This window comes from Cornus florida, unplaced genomic scaffold (assembly GCF_030987335.1).
Source record: "Cornus florida cultivar Cherokee Brave unplaced genomic scaffold, ASM3098733v1 CherokeeBrave_3.0.0_Hap2_Chr11, whole genome shotgun sequence".
Classification (NCBI taxonomy): Eukaryota; Viridiplantae; Streptophyta; class Magnoliopsida; order Cornales; family Cornaceae; genus Cornus; species Cornus florida.
Genome location: NW_026775581.1, coordinates 119,804,616 through 119,831,890, shown reverse-complemented (window position 1 = coordinate 119,831,890; position 27,275 = coordinate 119,804,616). Strand labels below are relative to the sequence as shown.

At 33.5% G+C, this 27,275-nt stretch overlaps 1 protein-coding gene and 1 pseudogene across 1 annotated transcript; one reads left to right on the top strand and one right to left on the bottom strand.

Annotated features, from left to right (window-relative positions):
• Positions 1 to 5,650, top strand: LOC132285584 (short-chain dehydrogenase RED1-like; annotated as a pseudogene).
• Positions 5,651 to 5,844: 194 nt separating this feature from the next.
• On the bottom strand, positions 5,845 to 6,810 carry LOC132281991 (agamous-like MADS-box protein FUL-L). The gene has a single exon (XM_059783635.1). The coding sequence runs from the start codon at positions 6,808 to 6,810 to the stop codon at positions 5,845 to 5,847; it is 966 nt and encodes a 321-aa protein (XP_059639618.1).
• Between the last annotated feature and the right edge of the window lie 20,465 nt (positions 6,811 to 27,275).

Below are 27,275 nucleotides of genomic sequence, written 5' to 3'. Positions count from 1 at the left end.
ACTTAACAATAAAGTATTATTTTCAGATTGCCTTCCAAAACCCATAAGCTCTGAAAGCACATCCACAGAGTCCAATGGAGTTCTACGATAAACAACAGGTGGTGCTGATAACGGGCTGATCCGCCGGCAGCATAGGCCACGCGCTGGCACGCGCTTTCGCCACTGAGAACTGCGTCGTGGTGGCGACCAGTCGGTCACTGTCGTCCATGGCGGACCTGGAGCACGATTCTAGGTTCTTTCTTCAAGAACTGGACGTGTTGTCCGATGAAAGTGTCCGAAACGTAATCGACAATGTGCTCGAAAAACTAGGTCAAATCGATATTGTGGTCAACAATGCCGGTGTACTTTCCGTTGGCCCTCTTGCTGAAATCCCCTTATCTGCAGTTGAGCATACCTTCAATACAAGTGTTTGGGGTATACTTCTCAATCAACACAGTTTTAGTATTTGTTCATTCGATTTCAACATAATTTAACACAGTTATGTTTGTTATTTGTTCATTTGATGTCAACATAATTCAACACAGTTACGTTTACTATTTGTTCATTTAATTTCCCTTTTTGTCTTGATATCTGTTTTTACCTATTTTAGTAGCTTCATTGAATCTATTGTATTGTTATGCTGCAAAGGATTGAGGAAAAAAAATAAAAATAAAAATGATTGAATACCCGGGTTGTGATTAATTTTTATCGTTTCACAAGTATTATTAGTTACTTCAATTATTATTGAAGTCAAGTCAAAATTATGTTGATTAGAAAACAAGAATGTTTTAACTAGTATGGAACTCACAAGAAAGTTTTCAAGTTAGTAAAGCTAAGGCTAGGACATTAATTGGGTGTACCAGGAAATGAGATTAGATTTAAGATGGGAAGATAAAATTATAGAGTATATTTAATCAATAGTGTGGAGGGGGGTTTCTGAGTCGAAGCGGAACCAATTGATGTGTTGGTGGACAGTGGAGCATGGACATTGATTATGGAGCGATAAATTGCATGATAACTAATGGGAGAGAAGTGAAATTTTAGCCACAATCGACTTGTACCTTGGATTGGCTTTTAGCCAATAGTATTTCTTTGTATTTTGTTATGGAGAAGCTGATTCACGTTGTGTTAAGTTTAACAATAGAGCTGATTAGCAAAACAAGTGGCAAATTGGATTTAAAATAGAGTTATGAAGGGATGATTCTGAATCTATTAAATCAAAGCTAAAAGGGTTTAAAAAATGTACAAGGCTGAAGCATAATGGAAGAATGATACTACCAACATATATGAATTCTTACTGAAGTCTTGTCAGACCTGCCCATATTTTAATTACTATTTGTCGATACTGCATATTCAAAGTACATTGTAGTACTAGTGCAACACCCTCAATAATTAAAAGTCAATCCTAATTACTCTCAATTAGGTCACTTTGTCTCCGACTGTTGATCACAACCAATTTGTAACAAAATGGAATCTCTTACCAACTTAAGAAGTATGTCATTGATGTGGTTAAGACACCATTTGCTGAAGAAATGATCCACTACCATGCAACAAATGCCTCAAATAAGGGTTTTCCTTGGGGCACACTTATGTTGGAAACTAGGCCGGCATGCTTAAGGCAAGATGCCTAAAAATCCACAAAAATCACAGCTGAACTAGTTAGGCCTGAAACGCATTATAGTTTTGGAGAGAACACCTCTCTCCAGATACTTGAGCCTCAAAAGCTCAGGCTCCAAGTTGGTTTTTCAGTTCTCTAGGTGCCTGTTAGATTAGATGAATATCCCACTGTGCGCCACTGGGTTTAACAGATCATCTCTGACCTGGTATATTTTGTGAAAGACCTATGTTGTAGTACCATGATTGGGGTCCTTAAGTAACACTCGCCGAAACCTTATTTTTCATCACAATTGACTGAGAATTTCTCAAAATTTTACCATTCCATAATACTGTTGGAGATGCATCAAATTTTGGTTGGCTTTGGCATTAGGGAAAAGTAAATATGGAAACTATCTGATAAAACCCACACTTTTACTGTGCTTGCTGCTAAAAATGATATGTTGTGGATATTGTGTCTCATAGTTGCTACCAAATTTAGCTTAATTCTTCTTTGATACAACTTGGTGTGGAAAGAGGCTGGCTGTTAAAAACTCGTTCAATCTCTGAGTTTTTAGTACTTGAATCATAATCAAAGCACGATAGCATCCCCCATCAAGATAAAGGCCTATGATTTTGTTTTCTATTGAAATAATTCAAACCTTGATATCAGTCTTTATGGTGTTATTGGTTGAGAACCTATGTCTACCACCACTCTATTCAAAGTGCACCATATAAAGCAAAAATCATCAACCTTGAAGCTTATTCCATGAAATTCTTCATTCTGCATAGAACTGATGTAAGATTTAGATTTTAGATCTCATGCTTTGATAAGAAACATACATGGCCTCCGACATGATGGATCCAGTGCATCAGGTACGTAGTGAATCAAAATAAATGGTTTTGAGGCACTTACATTTTGTTCATAACTAAGCTTGCAAATTGATACTGCTGTGGATTTCTCTTCTTTTTTTATTTTTTTTTTTTTTATGTAAATTGCAATATGTTAATACCACCTGTAAATCTATTGCATCTTAACTAAGCTTTTTATGATAATTTCATAACATGCTAACTTCCTTGTATAGTAATTTAAAAAATGGAGATTTGATGATATATGTCGCGTACATTGTTCACATGATGCAGCCACTTGGAAGCAGGCCTTACCTTACCACATTCTGTAATCTCAAGATAATAGTAACACGTGATTATTCTTTTGTCTTTAACCAAATCCTATTATTTGGAGTTACGTTTTGATCAAATACACAACACTTTCATAATTACTTGAGGCAGACTGTGACGTGTTTATCCCAATTGTCATGCATAATTTTCCCCTATTTCTTTGTCCACTTTGAGAAGGTTCTATTTATTGCTGATTGCATGATAACAAATCTATTTCATATTTATAATGCTATTGTTTGTACATATGTAGGTTCCATGAGGTTGATTCAAGCTGTGGTTCCTTACATGATATCTAAGAAGAAGGGAAAGATTGTCCACATTGGAAGTGTTTCCGCTTTGAGCCCTGGACCATAGGCTGGTGCTTACACTGCATCTAAAGCTGCCCTGCCTTCCCTAACTGATACACTGAGGTTTGTGCTATATTGCCCATGTTAGTATTAGATTGTTAATCCATTTCTTTTTCTTTCCCTAAGCAAACTTCTATAAACAAACAGCTAACCAAACAACAAACAGAGAGGTAAACCTTTCAGAAACAATACAATTAAAAAGCCCACTTCCAGAAGTTGGGTAATAGGAAAGCTAAAATTAAAAAACTTTCAAAAGGAAAACCAATACAGAAGAACAGAGGGACAACCTCCCACTCAAACCAACACTCACAAGCAGAATAAATAAATATAAAACCAGGATTCAGAAAGAGAGCAGTCCTACCAACAGTACTTTAGCGCTTACCATGAATGAGAGACTAGATGAGCAAAAGAGGGTTTGGATATAAATTTATCACTCTCACTCTTACTGTTGGAGTAATTATGATTTATGACCTACTTAAGTGAGTAATAAAATATGATTAGTGTTCTCTGTGTTACATGTTTTTATTTTGACTAAGCTTCATCCTATAGAGCCATAAAGTCAATAATCTGTAGTGATTTTATACACACACACACACATTTCCATGATGAAGTTGCTCTTTCTCAGTAATGTCCGATTTTAGCTCTGGTTTAAAAATTCTATAGGACTGGTTTTTCCAAAGCCAGTCATGGAGAATGATTGGTGGCATTTGTCAAAAAAAAAAAAATTTTGGAGAATGGTTGGTGGTTCTTAAAATCTCTCTCTCTCTCTCATTATTATTATTATTATCTATTTTGCTATGTATAATGTCACTCCCTCTCACACATACATTATTAGTAACTTTTCTTTTCTTTTCTTTTTCTTTAATCAAGGAGAAGATAAAGCTAGGTGAAGTCACCTGTAGGAGGAAGAAGGTTTGGTTGGGTAGCTGATGAAAAACCTTTTAATTATGTTTGGGTAAAGTGGAAGGAGAGAAAAGGAAAGAATGTCATTTTTCAACCTTTAATCAGAACACTCAAAATCAATAGACTTACGTGAATATGAACAAGATAAAGCTAGCTATTTCCCAGAAATTTAATTTGTTTGGTTGATTATAACTCTTCCCCTCCTAACCTGAGGTCCTAAACCATCTCCATATGGTTAATCCAATTTTTATCTGCTTAAGATGCAGATACCCACCATCCTTCCCACAGCTTCCCCTACTTATCCCACCCCCAATAGAAGAGAGGAATGAAAAAAGGGAATTAAAAATTTAATGTATAAGTAACACAGTCCAGGGTGCATAAGCTGTAATACTTCATCCAAAGCTGTGCGACATTGTTTCAAAGATACCTTGGGTTTTGGACAACGTAGGCAAACATATTTTTATACCATCTGTTCTTATATGTAGATTTAAAAAAAAAATAATAATAAAAAATAAAATGTGCCCCTTCGTAGAGTAAGGGTGATAGAAAAAACTTTCTTGGCTTCTAGGGTGCCATTGAGCTCTTCTTTGTCTTGACTTCATTGGATAATTGTGTTTCTCGGAATACATTTTGTGACGCTCTGCACGATTAATCCAATTCAGTTACCCAGGCGTTAATTAGTATATTCCTCGATTACGATGAGGTGAATGACCATTTCCTGAATTTTGTCCTAGTCAAAATTTTGTTCAATTTATAGTTAGTATATCAAATGTTAGTTGGAACCAACTAACAAATAAATTTGGGGACAGAGATGAGTCTGAATGATCAAATAGTTTTGTCCTAGGAAGTATGCAAATGCGGGCTTCTGTAAGTTTTATCGATAAATAGTAATACGAAATGAGTGGGGAACAGAATATGGATGGAGTCAACTTATTTGATATTCAAAAATTATGATTATTATTGATTTAAAGTGTGCTTGACAGTCGGCCTAAAACTTGAATATTAGGACCAGCACAAAGAATATGAATTGATTTAAAGCCAGGTTATACCCTTATGTTATGTTTGGGAGAACCAAATCAGTGCCGCCAAACTAGCATTGCTGTTTTCTGATATCTCTCCAAATGTTGTTTATTAACTGGGACAGGTCACATTATGTTTGTGGGATTTGACATGGTGTTTATATCCATCACTGAATGCAGATTGGAGCTCAGACCTTTTGGGATTGATGTTATTAATGTTGTACCTGGAGCTATTAAGTCAAACATAGCAAATTCTGCTATAGCACTGAATGGAAGTTAATTGGTACTATAATCGAATGCCTGAATGGAAGTTATACAAGAAATTTGCAACAGCAATCCGAGATACTGCCTACGTCTCACAAGGCTCAAATGCTACCCCTTCAGAAGAGTTCGCAAAGAAGACTGTAGCTGCAGTGCTGAAGAAGAATCCACCGGCTTGGTTCACATTGGCCGGTTACTCCACCATAATGGCGATCTTGTACCATCTTCCACTATTTATCAGAGATTCCATTATCAGGCAATGAATTGTTAAAGTTTTACAATTTATTTATGACAGCTTCTCAACCATATATGTAACTTGATTCCATTTATCATGACAGTATTGAACAAAGAATTCATGTTTTAGTGCCACCAAGTATTAATTCATAATCCATGCAGCTACAATTGTCACATTATTAATATATCAACAATTAAAGAATGACTTTCCGAAAAACTAAAAAACAATTAAAGTGAGCTAATTAACGTACACATTTGAATATACTAGATACAACAACATATGCCTAACCCAAAGTACACCATGTACCAACACCAGAAAGTGACCAACTTTAGTATTCCATGTCTGGACCAACATAGTAGCACATTGGAGGCATAGGATCGTCCATAATCACGTTCTCTACCATATCAAACATTCGATCATCAAATACAGGATCAGTAGCAGTATTGTATGTGGCATCAAATCCAATCCAATCTTCATCATTCATCATCATCATCAAATTTGGATCTTCATTCATCATCGTCAACAAATTTGGATCATAAAAAGTTGGAGTAGTGTTTGTGACATTGCTACCAGAAGAAGAAGCAGCCATTGAATTTGCAGGCATTGAGAGATCCAACGGAACGGGCACGTCGAGATCACTGAAGAAAGAAATTGGGTTGTCAATAATATGATCCGATGACGGCATGAAATAACCAGAATAGTTTTCGTTTTGGTGATTAGACTTCAATTCCTGAAGTCTAGTTTTGAAGGCGTCAAGATTTTCCTCCAATTTAGTACCCAAGTTTCTCAATTGTTCCTTGGATAGATTGTTAAACCGATGATCCCAAGTAGGGTACTTGATATTCTTGGTGGTCTCTTCATCGTGATCGTCATTATTTTTCTTGTCCTCCGCTTTTGCAAGTACTGAAGAAGCACTAGTACCCTGATAATCAGTTTCATGATCATCAGCCGCCGCCTCCTTCTGCTTGTTTGGATTGTCTTCTTCCATGAAGTGAGACAAATCAAGTGTCCACTTGTTACGATCTTCAAGAGATTGTTCTTCATATGATGTGAATATGTGTCGGATTGCATCAAGATCTTTAGGCCACATGTAGGGCTGTTGATCGTCAATCAGACGGTGATCCTTCGGTTTGGGACCGTAAATAACTATACAAACATCAACACCACATAGAGTGGATAATTCAAAGGCCTTTTTTTCCAAACAATTTCTCCTCTTCCGAAAACTAATATATCGATCTTTTTCGTTTCTTATCAGTTTCTTCTTTATAAGTTCCTTTTTTGGTTTAGGAGCCATCTGAAAATTATACCATCTCAGTTAGACTAAATAAATCTTTAATGGCTAAACAAATGTATATGAAACTCAATCATTAATTTCTGGGCCACAGACACCGCCGCGTACCTTTCAATATTGGCTTCTCTCTGCGCCTTTGCACCGCCTCTCTCTCTCTCTCGGTCTGGAAGACGCTCTTATGGATGATGTTCTACAGAAGTTAAGCCAATCTCTTTGTTTACAGAGGTTTGCTCGCCGCCACCAGCAGAGTCCTCGTACGCCGATATAGCAAAGCAAAGTTTTGAGTGAATTCCGTCGACCAACACCACCGCTGTGCCGTCTCTGCATAAGAGGAAATCTTGAATTTCTCTTCCGTTTGCTCTGATCTTTCTCTCACACCGCCTCTCTTTCTCTCTCTCTCTCTCTAAAAATATCTCTCTCTATTTGCAATAATGCAATGGGTGAAGAACTAATTTATAATGAGAGGGTTGGGTCTCAACTCTGCGATCTCTCTCTCTATTTTCAAGAATGCTTACTGGGTATGGAGTGATATATATATATATATACACACACACACATAGAAACCATTACTTGGGCACTAATTAATAGTAGATTACTCTTTCTGCGATCTCTCTCTCTATTTTCTCTTCCGCGTTGCTCTGATCTCTCTCTCTACACCGCCCCTCTTTCTGTCTGTCTCTCTCTAAAAATATCTCAGAATGCAATAGGTGAAGAACTAAACCTTCTTCAATAATGCTTACTGCGATCTCTCTCACTATAAATTCTCTTATCATTAATTTATAGTGAAGAACATGCAATGTTTCAATTTCCTCAGGTCTCAACTCTGCGATCTCTCTCTCTCTCTCTCTCTCTCTCTATTTTCAATAATGCTTACTGGGTGTGGAGTGATACATATATACATATATAGAAACCTTTACTTGGGCACTAATTAATAGTAGATTTCTTTACGGCATACATACGAAAATAATACAAAATCTAAAAGATTCTGTTTGAGATACTCCTGTTTTAGGACAGTTAGTCCCAAGTACTAAATTTACATTATTAACTTCCTTATTTGCTTTACTTTTCACATGGAATTAATTTACTTCAAATTTTAGAACTAAAATTTCAAACACAAGACTAAACTCAACCTCCAATTCCTATTTATTCACATATGTATTTTTTGGGGAGTAAGTAATATAATTTTAATATTTTTTTTTGGGATAATTAATATTTTTTAAAATAAAGAATAAATATTCTAAAAGATATAACTCGTGTAAAGGAACTTTGAAAGTGCATTGTTAACAAAAATAAAGGAACTTTGAAAGTGCATTGTTAACAAAAATAAAATAGTAGAAGAATTAAGCTCAACGTCAAAAAGGTCAAATGTGTTCTGATTAGTTTTAATTATATATTCTCAATAATTAATTTTAAGTTTCTTATTTATCCATATGACTAATAAGTATTTATTCATAATTATATCCACACATATGTATGTTTTTTCTTTTTTTATCCCAATCAATTAGGGGAAGGGAGGACTAGAACGTGTATATATATATATATATATATATTTTTTTTTTTTTTTTCAACAAATTAAGAGAAAAGAGGACTCGAACATGATGACACGCTCGACGCTCTACCAACTAGATCAATGTAATGCCTCATCTACATCTTATTTAATGATAAGAGAATTGAGGATTTTTTTTATTTTATTTAGTAATTATCCTGAAATTAACAATGGTATAAATGTGGGTTTAATATGTACAGAGTAGGGAAGGGAGCCAACATAGACCCGCAACCCTAAGATTGGTATTTAAGCCCAACTAAAAAAAGATACAAACTAGATCAAAGCCCAATGCACTTAAAACATTAAAACCGGCCGATAATAAAAACAAAAAATAAAAAATAAAATAAAATAAGACCAAAATAGATGTAAATGCTTAATTGCTTATCAACCCTTCCCTAATTGCCCATCTTATTGACAAATATGTACTCGAGGTGAAAAAATAAAAATATTTCTCCAAAATAGAGAAAGCAGGTACAGATGGACATCACAATTCACACCATAGAAATAGAGAAGATTCCATAAAGACACAACAAAGTCTTCAAATAAAAATAAACAAAATTATTCTGCCTCTAAATCATCATTTTACAAGTAGATAATAATGAGGTAAAAAAGAAGAATGAAGACCATAAAATGAACAAAAGATTGCCCAACCCTAAATCTAACACAGCCTGGTAGTGGGAAATGCATATAACTTTATAATTATTGTTGGACCTCTCTTTATATCTATCATCAAAAGCAATCCCAATTTGCACAGACAAATTTTCAAAATTGTCCAGAAAATGTTTCTGCAAACAACACTGCCGCACTGTTTGGAATGTCTATATAAATGTCACTGAGAATGATGAGGTTGAGAATAGTACACCATACCAGGTGGTTGAATAGGGCCAACAGGTCGAAAACTAGGAGGTGCTGGTGGTTGATGAGGTAACAGTATTGGTTGCTGCTGCGTTAATGCTGATTGTTGATGAACAAAATTTATATACTTTGGAGGGTATGTAATATAATTTTAATATTTTTTTGAGGGTAATGAATATATTTTTAAATAAAGAATAAAAAATCTAAAAGATATAACTCGTGTAAAGGAACTTTGAAAGTGCATTGTGAACAAAAATAAAATAGTAGAAGAATTAAGTTCAACATCAAAAAGGTCAAATATGTTCTAATTAGTTTTAATTGTATATTATCAATAATTAATTTTAAGTTTCTTATTTATCCAAATGACTAATAAGTATTTATTCATAATTATATACACACTTATGTATGCATCTTTTTTATTTTTTTTATTTTTATTTTTATTTTATTGAGACAAATTAAGAGAATAGAGGACTCGAACATGATTACACCCCGCGTTCTACCAACTAGGTCAAGGTAATGCCAAATTTGCATCTTAATGATACGAGAATTGAGGATTTTTTTATTTTATTTTTTATAATGAAATTAACAAAGGTATAGATGTGGTTTAATATGTACATAGTAGGGAAGGGAGCCAACATAGACCCCCAACCCTAACAAAATAAAAATAAAAAAACTTTAATTTTATGAGGTTTTGGATTCAAATCTTAATCTTACAATTTATTTCTCCAGATTTTGTGTATGGGGATAAGTTCCTTAGTTTCCATACTTTTTAAAATTTTTACGATTGAATCAAACAATGAAATCTTGATTACGTGCGTCCTCAAATTTTTTCAATTCCACCAAACAATGATCGCTATAGCCTATAGGTAGTATTTGACGGAATTTTTTTTTTCTTTTAATTGACAAAATGACAAATGACATTGCATGAATATATATTTTTTTAAGTACATGTCCAACCAATATATTGGACACATATTTCATACCCATACATAAACAATATATATCTTAACTCAAGTATTTCGTTAATTTTCAAGAGTCTACATAACATAACCTATATCCGTGTCACTTTGCTCAAAGTCATTTTAGACTACTCATTGTGACTACCATTTTTTTTTAACTGCCAATATTTCTTGAAAAGCAATGATAATATCATTATTTTATAACCACTAATATTTTTTTGAAAGTAATGATATAGAACAACTAGTGGAGTGTCCAAGTGACTGTCTCACAAGAGTGACCACTACGCCAATTAAATTTTTTATTTTGTTTTGATGTGGGACTCCGAGTAAAGCCCCGACCACTCGATCCCCTTCATTGAACTTATAATTACCAGGTAAAGTCTCGATTCTGCCCATTGAACTTGTAGTTATCAAGTAAAACCTGACTACCCGACCCCGTCCATTGAACTTGTAATTACAGGTGAAGCCTCGACTCGATCTGCCCATTAAACTTGTAGTTACCGAGTAAAACCCGATTACCCGACCCGCCGCTGCACCAAAGTTGGTAAGTTTGATTAAAGGTGAAGTCAAAGTGGGACTCGACTGTGAAGTAAGACAGTGCAACTGTAAATGAGATTGTCTGACGTTGGTCAAACAGAGGCAATTAATAATAGTAAATGATATAGTGCAATTCTGGTGACCTTGGTGTGCCTCCATCTGTAAATTTGCATGCATACGTGTCTGTGTATATAATTATTAATTACTCTATACGAAAACAGTGTGTATTAAATGTTGCTCTCACATAAAGATGCAGATGAGAATATATATATGTATATGTATACTAGGACAGGAATTAAAAGACAGAGGAGTATATAACAAGTGAAAGAAGACAAATAGGCACCTCCTCTCTACCACACCCACCGCCGCCCACTAACACAAACAAGAGTTGCTCTATACGAGAACAGTGTGTATTAAATGTTGCTCTCACGTAAAGATGCAGATGAGATTAGAGATAACGAGATATATATATATATATATATATATATATATATATATATATATATATATGTATATGTATATGTATATGTATATTAGGACGGAAATTAAAAGACAAAAGGAGAATATAAACAAGTGAAAGAAGACAAATAGGCACCTCTTCTCCGCCACACCCACCGCCGCCCCCACTAACATAAACAAGAGTTGCTAGTGCTTAATTCCGATGCTTGCGGTGTCATTCTCATGTGCCTGGTTTTGTTTCTTAACACTTCACCAAAATACATGCACAAACATCATAATACATTGATAAAAGTAAAAACCTTGTGATAAACTTTTGAACTTAAAAAGAACTAATTAATCTCTAGAACAATTAACTAATTAATATTGCAACAGCTGAGATCTTCTTCTTAATTAAAAACATAATTGTTTCAATTTTACTGAGACCAAAAAGTAAGTCTTTAGTATTACATATAACTGCAAGTCAGCACTACATGTACACAAAAACAAACTCATTTCTACAGGAATTAAGAAGAACCTGGCCATGTCATTTTAGAAGTGAGGTTTTTGAAAATCACAGATCCATCTGTGAAATTACTGGTTAAATTCAGATGAAACAGAGTTGGTTTATGCACCTCCCCCGGAGCTTATTGGTGGTCTTGGTAGTGGCCTTTTGGGAGTTACAGCCCTTTTCGTAGCTCTTGTGCTTGTGGGCATGCCTGCATGCTCTTCCTGCATCACAGATACATACATACATAACTTGTTTATATATATTTAGAGGGAGAGAGACTTTACTCACAGTTGCTTTCATTTGTCTTTCTGTTTGAGGAGAAGGATGTGGTGGTGGTGTGTGTGAAGGATGCGGTGGCGGCGGCGTGTGTTGAGTGTTTGGTGATCCGTTGCAACAAAGGCACCTTAGAAGAGCTTTCATGACTTTTTCAAGGTAAAAGGAGGTATTCACTTTCTCGGCATCTCTAACCAACTCTCCATTTCTTTCTTCTTCTTTAGGATGGGTTTTTAGAGCAATATATAGAAAGTACGTGCAACCATGGAAGTCACGTGTTGACCAAAGAGGAATGAATTAAAAAAAAGGTTCGAGACACGTGTACTTGTACAATAAAATATACTCCGTAGTTTAGAGTTTACAGATGTTTGGAATTCTAATGCAATGGTGCTTATTTTATTCTATTTTTTTATTTTTTTAATTTTTATTTTTTTTGAAAGGTCAAATACTAACAAGGACAATATGGTCGCTCAACTTCACTATATATATATATATATAAAGAGATCTGAGTTAATATTCCATTCTATTATTATTATTATTATTATTTTGATAATGGAATGTTAGGAGTTTTGGCATGATTAATTTATAACTGTGACTATATTAAACACATTTCTTAAAAAAATTATTTATACCTAAAAAAAATTGATCATAATATCTTATACTTAATGACATACCCTCATTCTTAATAATTCAAAACCAAAAAGTTTATGTGGTAATTAAATACAAAGTTTTATTGATACCTGTATAATGTCACTAAATTTCATAAATATGCTTTGTTTGTCATTGCAAATTGCAACAGTGAAGTCAATGAGTCATATTACACTGTTAATCTTTTACCCGGGAAAAAAAAAAAAAAAAAAAAAATCTAGCTAGTCAAGTTGCTGGGTTCCAATAATTAGTAGCCCTCTAGGGGCTACTTTTAGATTGCAAATTCACGAGGGGAAAGAAAAAAGAGACGTGATCTTCTTTTTACATATTTTTTCTTATGCATTTAGCAAGATTAAAAAGTAAAAAATTCTTAGAAAAAAAAAAAGGGTTGAATAATAAGAAAAAAACAAAACAATTGAATCTAAAATTAAAATTTTCTCCCTAGAATATTGTTTTAGATTTCTTTTATGCCCTATTATTTATACTCGGACTTGCCTAAGAATGCTACCATCCCTATGTTTATTACTAACAATGTCAGCTCATGGCCTTGAATGGAAAAGAATAAATAAATAAAATAAAAAATAAAAGCTACGTGAAGATGCAATCTATTTGTGTGTGATATATATTTAAAAAATCACTGTAATAAAATCCCACTGTTGCAAATTTTTTTTTTAAAAAAAGTAAGAAAACATATATCAAAACACATAAATTTTTATTTGAATTACACAAAACCAGAGTTGCGTTTAAGGATTACAAAGATTTCAATATGATGAAAAAATAAATGACACCAATACAAAGGAGTAAATGCTTATATCACAATTTATAACCATGTAAATAAATTCAGGTCTACATTTATATTAAAGATGTGATGGTATCCTATAAATTCTCCCTCTAAAACACAAAAATAATTAATATTAGATTTTAAAATTATTATTTTTTTCTTTGAGAACAAACAAAATCATGCACCATACTAAGTATGTTTTTTTTTGATACACATTCATCCATTTCACCCTACAAATATTTGAACCCTACCATCCGCCACCATTTACCTCCACAAACAAGATTTATGAGTTGAGGTCTGACCGCGTGTCATACCCCCTAATTTTGGAACCTATTATCAAGTCCGCGCACAAAATCAAGGAAATATCAAAACAATTAAAGTATTTCAAATAAGCACAGAGTACAAAAATGAATAATAAGGAATAAATAATTCGCTGAAGAAAAATCTATTAAATAAAAATTGCATTAATAATTCTCCAAAAGTTACAACTCGAAAATCCCGAAAATCAAGGACCCCTGGTAACATAAACTAATAATTCAATGATCTCTAAATAAAATTCAGTATCTAACAATTAGAAAATATCCTACATTGAAATAAGAAGAAAGAATGGATAAGTCCTTCAGCTGCGGATCCCCAATCTTGAGACTTGAACTTCTAATAACTTGAAAAATAAATCATAGGTTAAACCTTACGAACAAGTTCTCTCTACCAGACCTCTGAAAACCAATAAATAGATCATCTCTGATCAAAACCAAACCTAATAAGTCTTTATCTTTAATGTACATAATTATATACAATATAATTATCACAACTATTACCAAGTTCATTAATTCCAAAACCATTATTAATGATTAACTAATAATCATACCTAGTCCAATCTACAATTTCTTTTAAAGAAACTCCTCTAGCCTAGACTCCATTCTAGACCGCAATTTAATAATTTAAACCATAAAATATAATTAAAAGAACATTATATTAAATTCCAAAACCAATAATGATCTTAAGTATTTAACTCACACAGTCAATATCTAGACTTTGACAAATCATCTATGTCACTACCAGTATTATGTTATTAATATGTATAAAATAATACACCAACCTGTAGGTACTAGACTATTCTACTTTAAGAATATCTAATCCTAATCCAACTTACACAAACAGTAACCATAGATGATACATTTTAATCACCTAACACACAACAATATAATTACACTTTGACAAATCAACCATGCCATTATAAATATATTTGTTTATATATTGGCAATTCATCCTTGCCTCCATATATGTATATTTATTTATACATTGGCAATTTAACCATGCCTCTACAAGTATATATATTTATACTAATAAACTAGCAACTCATCCATACTTCCTATGTATGTATTTTATTTATACAAATACTCAGGCAATATATTTACGCCTATGACAACTCATCCATACCTACAACTCAACTATGTATCAACTTTAAACTTAATAATAAGCTAATTCATACATAGCCATCTCATGCATATTATATGCATAAGATAAATTTATAACCAATCTGTTATAATTTAAACTATCATACTCTTAGAAAAACATGATATACCAAATAAGAATAATAACATTAATTATCTTAAATAATACATACATATATATATTATTTAATATATATATATATATATATATATATATATATATATATATTATTTTAATAATCCATGATTATTATAATAATCCATGATTATTAAGGAATGTGTTATACATATATATATATATATATATATATATATATATATATGTATGTATACGTCCTTCCATACTAATCATATATTAATCATACATATATTAATTAATCCATATGTATACGTCCTTCCATACTAATCATATATTAATCATACATATATTAATTAATCCATATATATATATATATATATATATATATATATATATATACATTTCCTTCCATCCCCAATTAATAATTAAATATAGATTAAACCTATTAAATATCGTAATGATATTGTATGGCTCTCAAAACACCACCAACGTATTCTTTAGTGGTTGCTTTCAACCATAAAAAACTTAAAAATAAATTCTAAGAATTCACTGGACTCCACAGGAGCTTTTTTTGTGGCCTCAAACACCCCTCACGCGTCCCCACGCGCCGCTAAAAATGCCCAAAGCTTCAACACGCGCCACCACTAGCAGCCACGTGGCTTCACGCGCTCTCACGCGCTGCCCACGCGCCTGATTGCTCCTCTGGATGACGTGGCATGCTCTGGTTGGTTGCTTCCGTCTTGTCTTGTGAACCTATCCACACCAAATCCTCTTCCACCCATTAATTACATCTAGCGGTCAGATCTTGCAGCCGCACCATCTCTCCATGGACCACGTCTCACCGGAACTTCCAGCTGTTGACTGGACTATACCAATGATCCAGATCAGCGGTGCATCATCTCCCCATGGACCGCACTACACTGGAACATCAGATGACCATCAGGACCATCCAAAGGTCCTGATTTCAACGCACCAAGGTGCTGTGCACCTTGCCGCATGGAATCCATTGGCCCCCAGTATAATATTATTCATAAAAATATACCCAGATTAAATATAAATAATTCAAACAAAAAGCTAAAAAAAATATATAACCAACCTAGAAAATTCCAAAAATTATAGAAAATTTCCAGAAAATCTATAAATCCAAAATAACCCTCTTGGGTCATAAAACAAACAGAATAGTTGAATTTAAAAATAAATACAGCACATACATCAATAATTTAAAATCCAAAATTAAAAGAAAGTAAAATATAATAATTTATTCTTTTAATTAATCAAATAGGAAAGTTAGGAAGAACTCGCTTGAAGGTTTCGAAACGAAACCGACACTTCAAACTTTGATTGACTCTTCCAACCCGACGTCCTCTTTCTCAGATCTGGCCCTTCCTTATCAGTCTTTTCTTCTTCTTCTCTTTCTTTGTCTCTCTTATTTTTCTAACGTGTAAAATTTTTAACAATGAAACCTTATGTGTATATTTATACACATTAATTACCCTAATCTTATTCCTACCAGGATTACCAACTAAAAATAATAATAATTATCTTTTAAATAATATAATATATATAAAAACATATATTATGTTACCTATATATATATATATATATATATATATATATATATATATATATATATCTTCCATAATTAACTATTGGTTAATTAAATCATATATCCTATATATATCCATAAATATATATATATCTATATATATATCCTTCTATAACACTAACTAATTAATTATATTTATATATAATTAAATATATAGTTATAATTATACAAAAATTATTATTTTAATTCACAAAACCATGGGCTTTATTAATTAACCCAATAAAGCTTCGTTCAAGCCAAAGACCATATCTTTTGGTCCAATTTCCCTTAAGCCCACTCCAATTAATTTAAATAAATAAAATAATTAAATAAACACTTAAATTAAAATAACTAATTACATAAAGCATATAAACAAACAAGAATGTACAACTAAGTCACATCATACTAATAAAATTAACACGCCAACAATTCAATCAATAATTAAGCACACACACAACAATCATCGTATCAATAATTCACGAAATATAAATAAAATAAAACAATTAATCTAAGCACTCAATAAATCAAATTAATTAAAAATTAAAATAAACGCAATTAATTCAAATTAAATCAAATATATCATTTAAAAATAAAATAAAAGTAATTAATTCTAATTAATAAATCCTTTAAAATATCGGGGTATTACACCGCGGCCTCCTTAGAAATTTACTGATGGCCATTAGTTGGTTTTACCACCTCCCCCAAGGTTTATGGGAGGTGTTGCTTTGGGAGTCGTTGAGTTAGTCTGACCACCTCCTGAGAGTGGATGAGTTGGTTTGACCACCTCTACCGGAGTTTATTGGTGGTTTTGAAGGTGTTGCTGTGAGATCCGATGAGTCCGATTGGCCACTTTCTTTGGAGTTTATTAGTGGCTCTGGAGGCGTTCCGGTGAGAGTCGATGAGCTAGCTATCTGACCACCTCTCCCGGAGTTTATTGGTGACTGGAACACGTTGCTAGTTGTGAGACCCAACTTAGTGCTTTGGGCTGAAACATCTTCCTGTTTAGCGCCACACCCATTGAAGTATTAATTAATATCCTATGCATGCATGGTGAGTAATCAGCAAGTGTGTGTGTGTGTGTGTGGGGGGGGGGGGGGGGACTTACAGTGGTTTTGATTTCTTGTTAACTTTCATTTGATTCAAAGAACTCTCGAATGTGGTTTCAAGCTGAAGACAATAACACAGGGTACATGCACAATGTGTATATAAGCTGATTTATTTTCAACTGCTTAATTACTTAACATAGGGTACATGCACAATGTGTGAGCTGATTTATTTTCAACCGCTTAATTACTTAACATACATGCACAATGTGTGTGTGTATAAGCTGATTTATTTTCAACTGCTTAATTACTTAAAAGTGCACCAAATTAATTAATTATTATTGAGAGGGAAGTCCGCGTCAGCGCAGGTTTTTCAACACACTAATATTCTTCTCATAGTAGCTCAATCTTGAGATTGGCATTGGCTTTCTTGGTCTACAATGTTTGGGTGGAGCTTAATCGGAGGATCTTCACGGAGAGAAAATTGACTCAGAACTCACTCCTTCATCTCACATTGGACTCAGTAAGAGCTAAACTCCAATCTACCTCTATCAAGGACTCTACCGCTGGCAGACAGATTGTTGAAGAATGGAATCTGTAGAGCTCTGTTTTGCATCCGCCGGCAAAGCCGCCGGACATCTAACTGTGGAGGTTTCCTCCATGCGCTGACCGGATTGTTCCCATTTGTGTTTGGGTTGTCGCCTTTGGGCTTGTCTCCTTTGGATTGCTTTGTATTTTTCCTTTGGGCTTTTCTTGAGCCTTCTTTTTGGGGCTGTACAGTCTTATTTGATAAGTGCTTAAATGTTGCACATTTCAGCACCTAAGCTAAGGTATTTCAGTCTTTGCATCTATCTTAATTTTATGTTTTAGTCATAATTTATGTTTATGTGTATTTCAGGGCAATAAAGTTAAAATGAGTTAAAAACGGTCCAATTAAGCCTTTTTGGAGTTAAGCAAAGATTTTCAGACAATGGCGCAAAACGGTCAATTTCGGGCCTTTGATGATGTTCCCAAAGATGGAGAAGCAAACCAAATAGCCCGGGGCAAAAATGGAGCTGAATAAGGCTTAAAGGAATTTGTCAACTCTGGGGGGATCGATCCCCAGGGTGGGGATCGATCCCCCAGGACTTAGCAACATTACAGTTTTTATTTAATTTTTGGGCTCATTTTGGGAACTGTTGGGCTTTAATGAGATTGTTACTTAAGGCCCAGTGAGCCATTAGATTAGGGTTAGTTTTAGTTTTTATTTAGATAAAGATTATTAGAGAAAAGGAAGGAAGTTTTAATTTTTTTATTTTTTTTTCTGTATCGTAGTATCGTATTTTCTCTCTGGAAAAACACGCGAAAAAAGAGAAAAAGCAAGAACAGGCTAGGGTTTGGAAAAAAAGTTCAGAGAAGATGAAGCAGATGATGGGGATTGTCCTGTCTTCGACTCCATCAACCATGAGTGGCTGATTCTTCTACTTAGGGTTGGATAAACCCTAAGCATGTAACCTATTCTCTCTCTCTTTTCATACTTTTTGGGGATTAATTTATGTAATTAGTGTATAGTCTTGAATATTATGAATTAAATTCTTCCAATTGATTATCTGTATTAATCTCATATTGTCTTATGTGTGGTTGATTGATAAACAAATTTTACACATGAATTCTTTGTTAATTGATTCTTGTGATGGCTATGCATGGTATTGCTTAGTTGTAATTGTGTTCCAAATTGATGAAAAATGCTTCCATTTGATGGATGGTACTACATGTTTAGGTTAATTTGTTGTCTAATTAGTTTTAAATTCATGTTTAATTAGTTTAATTAATTTAATTGCAATTCAATTATTAGGTAAGTAGACCATCCATACTTATGTTTGAATTCCATACTTTTTGTCACAATTGCATTATCTTCTAGATTAATGTGTGTTTTATTTGAAACTTGGATTGATAAATCATGCTTTGAATGGGTGAATTGCACTACACTTAGTTTAATTGTCATTAGGTAGTTGATTCATGCTTGAAATTGATGGTTTACACTTTTCATTGCACTTGTTAGCCACATATAGATTACATAGTATTATTTCCCCAATTAGTTAAAAGTGAGTGAGTTAGGGAATGTGCTTAGTGGTGAATCCTACACCCTAAGTCTCTTTCCACTCTCTTAAACTCTATTTCTTTATTGCAATCATTTAGTTTAAAATTAGTTTTTATCACAAACAAAACCCTTTTGGCAATCACATAAGCACTAAAGTAGAATTCAATTCTGGAAAACCTATAATTGTTTAGATCTCTTGGGACGATCCTTGCTCACTTCATACTCCATAGTATAAGTGTTTAGTGGTTTTATAAATTTTAAAATATGGTGCCCACTTGACATTATTTCTAAACCTAAAGTGTTGTGCATTATTTTGTGCACACGCTCGGGTCGCACCATTATTATCTATAAATTCAATTTACCTTTCAAAAAAAAAAAAAAAAAAAAAAAAAAAAAAACACACGAATATTAGAGGCTGGACTCGGTTGATTAATTTAGACTCTGATTTGATTTGAGCTGCATAAAACATTATCATTAAAATGGGTTTGGAATTGGTCTTGGATTGTTGACGACGAAGTCAAGTTCAAAATTCAAAGGAACAAGCAGCAAGGCTATCAAGTTCAACCAGAGACCGGGTTATACTGAATTAGCGAATTCTAGTTTGAGAAAGTTTCAATTTTTGTATTTTAATTTTTTAAAAGAATATTTATTCTGAAACAACCCAATAGAAATGGACATTTATTTTGTCAAAAGAAGGCTTCCAATATTTCACCATCAAAGCGTCCTCTCAACCGCAGGATATTGAAAATCAAATACTCGATCATGACACCATTTTGTCACTTCACTTTCTTACATATAAATAAATAAAATGACATCATCTATTATTATTATTATTATTATTATTATTATTATTTATTTATTTATTTATTTTTAGCACTCTCAACTCCCAAAAATTGATTTGAATAATAGTATGAAATTATTACATATAAATGGCGCTAATGAAAATATGAAAAAACATTGTTTACCCTCACTGAGGTACCATTTTTTGTCATCAGGTATCACTTTTTGTACTGTACAAAAAAGTGGTACCAATGTGATAAAAGTGGTACCTCTATACCCAAAACAAAAGTGGTATCTCCATGCCCTAGGTGCCTAAAAGTGGTACCTCAGTGAGGGTAAATAGTATTTTTTCATGTCTATGTCAGCATTTTGATCAACTTTATTTTTTCGAAATTATGAGACTTTGACTCTATTAAATGGTAAATATAGGTTATTAGCACCATTTATATGTAATAATCCCTAATAGTATTACCTTTACAAATAAGGATGGCAATTTGACCCGCCCTGCGGGAACCCGCCCCACCCTACCCCATTTTTGGTGGTTTTGGGAGACCATTTAGCTTATTTGGGCGGGGATGATTTGATGTAATAAAAACTCGAGCGGGTTTGGTGCGGGGGCGGGGGGAGGTCGCCCTATCCCGCCTCATTTAGATAGGCAAATTACTTAAGTACTCTTATTTCATTAGTATATATATTTCACAGTATATATATTAAGTACTCTATATAACAATATTAAAGTAACAAATGAATTTTATTAGAAGAAAAGTTGCAATGGTGAAGAACTAAAGATGAGGAAAAAAAAAAAGTAAATCTATTTCAATAATAAATAAATTATGATCTTAAACGGGACGGAGTGGGTACCCGTGGGGATAAAAATGTTAAACGTGGGCGGGAATGGGGTGGAAAGTCTCCCCATTTTATGGTTTTGGGCAGGAACGGGAGCGGGGTTTTTAAACGGTTGCGGGGGCAGGAAAAGGTACACCCGTCCAAACTTGCCCCCGTTGCCATCCCTAGTTACGGGTCAACGAAATCACTAAACAACAAAGTTAGAGTGTCATGGCCTAACTTCCACGTTCACCCACCCCCAACAAAATATACTTGGTATGACTCATTACAGATTCCTTGCAACCATATTAATAAAACAACACTAAATTATATGAAAATGACTCAGATTCAAAATTGGCCATACATAAACAATCTTCCACACATACTTATTCATACTAAGAGTCACGTTACACACTCATGTATGGAGGGGCGGAGTTAGGATTGCAAAGTAAGGGGGCTAAAGATAATAAGAAAATTTGAAGATTAACACAATAATTCTTATGATAAAAACATGTTATATATATATATAAACCGATGATATTCTTATATATCAATCAAGTTTTCAAGGGATAAAAATTAAAAATCACTTGTAAATAGAGTTTCCTGATCTCGGAGAGATTCTTCTTTTCTACATATTCTCTTCACTGATTTTTTATCCATTTTTGTTCAAAAAGATGAAAAATTGAACTCCAGGTCAAGTCTCTGCAATTTCCTTGCTAAACTCCCAAACAGGCCAAATCATATGAGGAAAAATACTAGCGCGTGTTGAAAGTAAGTGGCTGAAAAGCAGTAAAAATTTATTACATATCACATATGAATTGAACTGATAGGATAAGGAAGAGTAGTACTATAGATTGGGCTGATAAGAAGAGAAAGAGTAGTATTAAAAATTGATTACATACGGACTAGGCTGATAAGAATAGTAGTACTAATTTTTTTATAAAAAAAATTGGACGGGGCTATAGCCTATTAAAAGCTCCGCCCATGCACATATGCATGCACATTTGCTTAGAAATCTGTACTTAATTATGTTTTAACTCCTTCATACACTTTTAGTGTCTAATATGTGTAAGAGTTCTTTATTACAATGATTATTACAAGTAATAAGGGTGATATCTAAATATAGAATATGATGAAAGATGAACACAAGCCTTATACAGAGGAGATGGAGATTAGCCAAAGTACCGATCCTTTTGCTATGAATGGGGGCCTTTATTTATAGTCTATCCATTGGCTTGGCTCTCGAGGGTAAGGCTCTGAGCTTAGGCCTACCTTAGTAGGGTAGTCATCATGACCGACCTATTGGGTCTAATAGGGTCGTTTTGGTCTTTTAGCTTGAGGATGGGCATTGTCACATTAAATGCAAATCTCTTCAAAAACGACGATAGTTGGGAATCATTAATGTGATTATTAGTGCTACAAACCGGGTTTCTCGCCTCACCAGATGGACTTATAGGTTAGGTGGGTGTGTAGTCTGTGAACCCCCCTGAACTCGTACCAAGACGCTAGTGAGAATGTTGAGTGATCCTATGCGAGGATTATCCTCAAGCCATGCGGTAGCACCCAGGCTCGACTTGCGCGCGGATCTCAAGCAGGAGTGAAACTTGCTAGGGTGGAGCTTGACAGGGTAAGTGTTTGGGTGTGCCATGTGGATGCATCCCATACAATCTGTAATTTATAATTCTTGTGATGTACATAATATATCCTCAACTAAATATTTTCAGTTCAGTATGATACAACTATCATTATCATATATTCTGGACAACACACCATTAACCGTGTCACGGTGGTCAACTCAATATTGGATTAGACTCATCTGAAGATGGACAACATTAATTTGTACATATATATGTACCACTTATTTTCTTCTTCAACTCCATGTCGATCAAGTCATGGCCCTCCCGTTGTTAATGTTTTTACCCGGGAAAGCTATTATATATACAAAAATATAAAAATCAATATTGAAGTATATTTACATGCCTGTGTTATTAAGATGTATACAGCATGTACAAAAGAAGGCGTGTGACTGACTAGATAGTTGACACACCTAATATTGGAATATTTTTAATTTAATTTGTTTAAGAATGTTTTTTTTTATTTATTTTATAATTTGTATGGGTCAAACATTCATGAATTTATTTTATTTATTTAAAAAAAGTCAAAATCCATGAAACTCATAGCTAGGTTCAACAGTTAACTACTTGGATATTGTCTTTTTGTATGGACTAGGTCTAGGTAGGGGCAACAGGGCGGGTTTGGAGCGAGTTTCTCTAAATCTTGCCTCGCCTCTTTTAATTTTTGTCAAGTTCATGCCCGCCTCGAGATCCGAGACGGGTTGGATTTTCATGTCCAGTCCCGCCCCGTTGGGAAATACTGTGCCCCCGTGCCCGCCACGCTAACAAAATTTTTTTTTCCACTTTTTGGAACTTAAGCTCCTGCTATTTAAATTTGGAAAGCCTTGGAATGGCACAACATAAATAAAAATTATCTATCCCATCAAAAATAAAAAAAATAACATACACATAATATAATTCAGATAACATAATAAACAAAAATAAAAGTTTAATACAACTAAATTACAAGAAGTTCTAAGCTCCAACTTTCACAATAACCAAAATAAAAGCAAATTTAATACCAAATTTACATCCCAAATTAAGATTGTAAGAGATGGGTAACTAAGTAAGTTGCTAAAATAAGTTATTACTATTATATATATATATATATATATATATATATATATAGTTACATGCTTAGCGGGGCGGGGCGGGGCCCCTAAGATATGTATACTGAACCCTTACCTGTCCCGTGACCCGCGACGGGTACAAAATTTGTATCCATGCCCGCCCCAACGGTATAAAAAGTGTTCTCATATTCGTTATTAACGGAGCGGGACAGGGTGGGGCTCCGGCGGGACGGTAAAAATTGACATCCCTAGATCTAGGTGTGTACAAGTCAGACAGTGTTAACTAAATAATTAACAATACAATAAAATCTACTAGTTTCAATTTAGTTGAACCAATTCTAATGACTTTATGAAGCACAATCAAATATAAATCAGTCAACCTTTCCAAATATTATTTTTATTCAAATATAAATAAAAAAGTTTCCAAGTTCTGGGTGTTCCAATTAGTTGACGTCAAGGGTTACTTTTATTTTGGATATTGTCTTTTATGCACATAGCAAGATAAAGTAAAAAAATTAAAAAAAAAAGGTCGAATAATAAGGAAAAAGAAAACAATTTATTAAACATGAGTTTCATTTGTTTGGACGTAAAATATTTTTAAAAAAATATTTTTATTTTTTTATTTTTTGATGTTTGGTTGTCATAAAATATTTACGAAGACAAAAAATATTAAAACTTAACAAAAATAATTTATTTATAAATTTTCGGCAAGTTACTTTACATGCCCAACCTGATAAACTCGACCTCAATCTCGACGAAGATAAACTCGACCTCAATCTCGACGAAGACCTTTGCCAAACACCGACAAAGTAAAAATTAAAAAATATTTTACCTGAAAAGAAAAAATATTTTCCAAAAAGAATATTTTACGTTCAAACAAACGGAGCCAAAAAATCAAAATTTTTTTCCTTAAGGTGTGTTTGGCTGCATGAAATTGGAATTTTGAAATTGAAATTGGTAAAATTTGAAAAAAAATTTGGTGCACTGGACGGTCTCCACCTTTCCACATTTGGTGCATAAGAGCGGATCCAAATTCTGTGACCATTTACCATTTGCGTTGAACTGAATGATGTTTTACAAGCGATTGCCTACCCTATATATGGAAAGTAATCTTTCGAAAAAAGATATGTGGTTTTATCTTTTATCCTTCAGAATGGCTTCACAATGACTTCCCAGTGGGAAGAGACCATCAAGGCTAAAAAGGAACAAGGTTTTTTTAGTTGGCTATGATTAGATCTGTTAATGGATTGAATTTGATCCGAATTCGATTCAAATAAGATCCGATAACTCAAATATATATGAATTGAAGATTTGATCCGATGACTCGTTAATGATTTGAATCCAATAATTCATTAGCTAAATAAATCGGATATGAATTATGGTAGATTCAATTCGATAACAATCCGATCCGAAATAATATATTATTTAATATATGAAAACATATAAATATAATTTTATGATACAAAATATTTTTTATATTATTAAAAATTCTTATCATTATTTTCTCCTCTCCTTTTTCTATTTTTCTTATTCCCAAGTTTTTATTCTTTAACAATGAGTAAAAGATTTGATTATCTTTTTCTTATATTTTATTTATCTTTATCTATTTATTTAATTTATTCTCTTTTGACATTAGTTTTTTTTTTTTTTTTTTACAAATTAAAAAAAAAAAAAAAGAAGTACACACTCACCCATATCGGATCGGACCGAATTATCGAACCGGATCAGATATTCTTTTATTAATAAATCAAATATGAATTTATTCACAAAATCTTCGTTCAATTATAATGAGTATATCTTTATCAGATTCGGATCCAATCAACACTAATTTGGTTTGAATCCCCCATTTACATGTCTAACTCTGATACTATGCCTTAAGAAGTATATATATTCCTAGTATTTCCTTATTCTGTTACGAATAAATGATACAATCTCCTACTTTTGTTGAATGAACTCAAGTGGGCCTTACCTGAGTTACTTGCATCTTGACTGTGATTGTGGTGGTGGGTTTTCATACAATGGCTGTCATTGTTCGACATTTTTCATTTAGTTCAATACCACTAGCAAAAAGTGATGAAATAGAAACAAATTCACGCTCTAGTACGTAATGCTTTATTAGGTGTGTCGATTCACGAGAAACCTTTATATATATATATATATAAGGGGTAAATTGGGCATTTGAAAGGATAATTTTGTTAAAAGTAGAGAGTTTTAGACTTTGTTTACATTCACTGCGCTTGCACTTAGAGGCGTTAAGGACAACAATTGAAAAAATAACGGGGGCAATTAAATACTTAAATCACAACCGAAGTAAATTCACGTCTACATATATTAAAAGATGTCATACACCATAAATTCAATCTCTGTCTAAAACGCACTAATAATCAATATAAGTTTCTTGAAATTATTGTTATTTTAATTAATTAATTTATTTTTTTTAACAACAGACTCACACAGTTATTTGACATTACAAAGATTTAAATTATTACCATTCACTTTAAGAAGTACAGGATGTATATCAATTTATAATTCTTACTGGTCTTAATACATCAAATACCTCTACCAATGTGTTTTATGAGCTGGTTTGACTACCTCCTTATAAATTTATTTGTTGTGAGATCTGATTAATTGGTTTTACCACCTCTCCTGGAGTTTGTAGGTGGCGTTGGAGGTCTTGCTTTGAGAGCAAATGAGTTGGTTTGACCGCCTCCCATAGAGTTTATGGGTGGCGTTGGGGGCTTTGCTTTGACAGCGGATGAGTTGGTTTGACCATCTCCTCCAGAGTTTATTGGTGGCGTTATTGGAGGCGTTGCTGTGAGAGTTGATAAATTAGCTATTTGACCAGCGCCTCTCGTAGAGTTTATTGATAGTGTTAGAGGCGATGTTGTGAGAGGCGATGGATTGATTTGAGCACGCAGTCCCTTAAAGTTTATTGGTGACCTTGAAGGCGTTGCTTGCTAGTGCTTTGCTCCGAAACATCTTTAGGGCAATCCCATTGAAGTGATTAATTAAATATCCCACATATATGCATAGCGAGTAACCAACAAAGAAATATATATATATATATATATATATATATATATATATATATATTTGTGGAGAGACTTACAGTGGCTTTGATTTCTTGTTAACTCTGATTTGATTATGAGAAGTCTCAGAGGTGGTTTCAAGCACTTAAAGGAGAGCCCTAACAACAAGCCTCATTCTGTGTCAGTGTGCGCGCGCGCGCGTGTGAGAGACAGAGCTGATTTATATGGTGTTTTTAACTGCTCGTGAGTGGGTGTTTTTAACGTGGAAATGGTCCTCCTGGTTACTTAAAAGTCAAAACAAGATTAAAAAAAAAGAAGTAATGGGGCAGTGAAAACGTGGTCCATGTATTGATTTTTGAATCCCA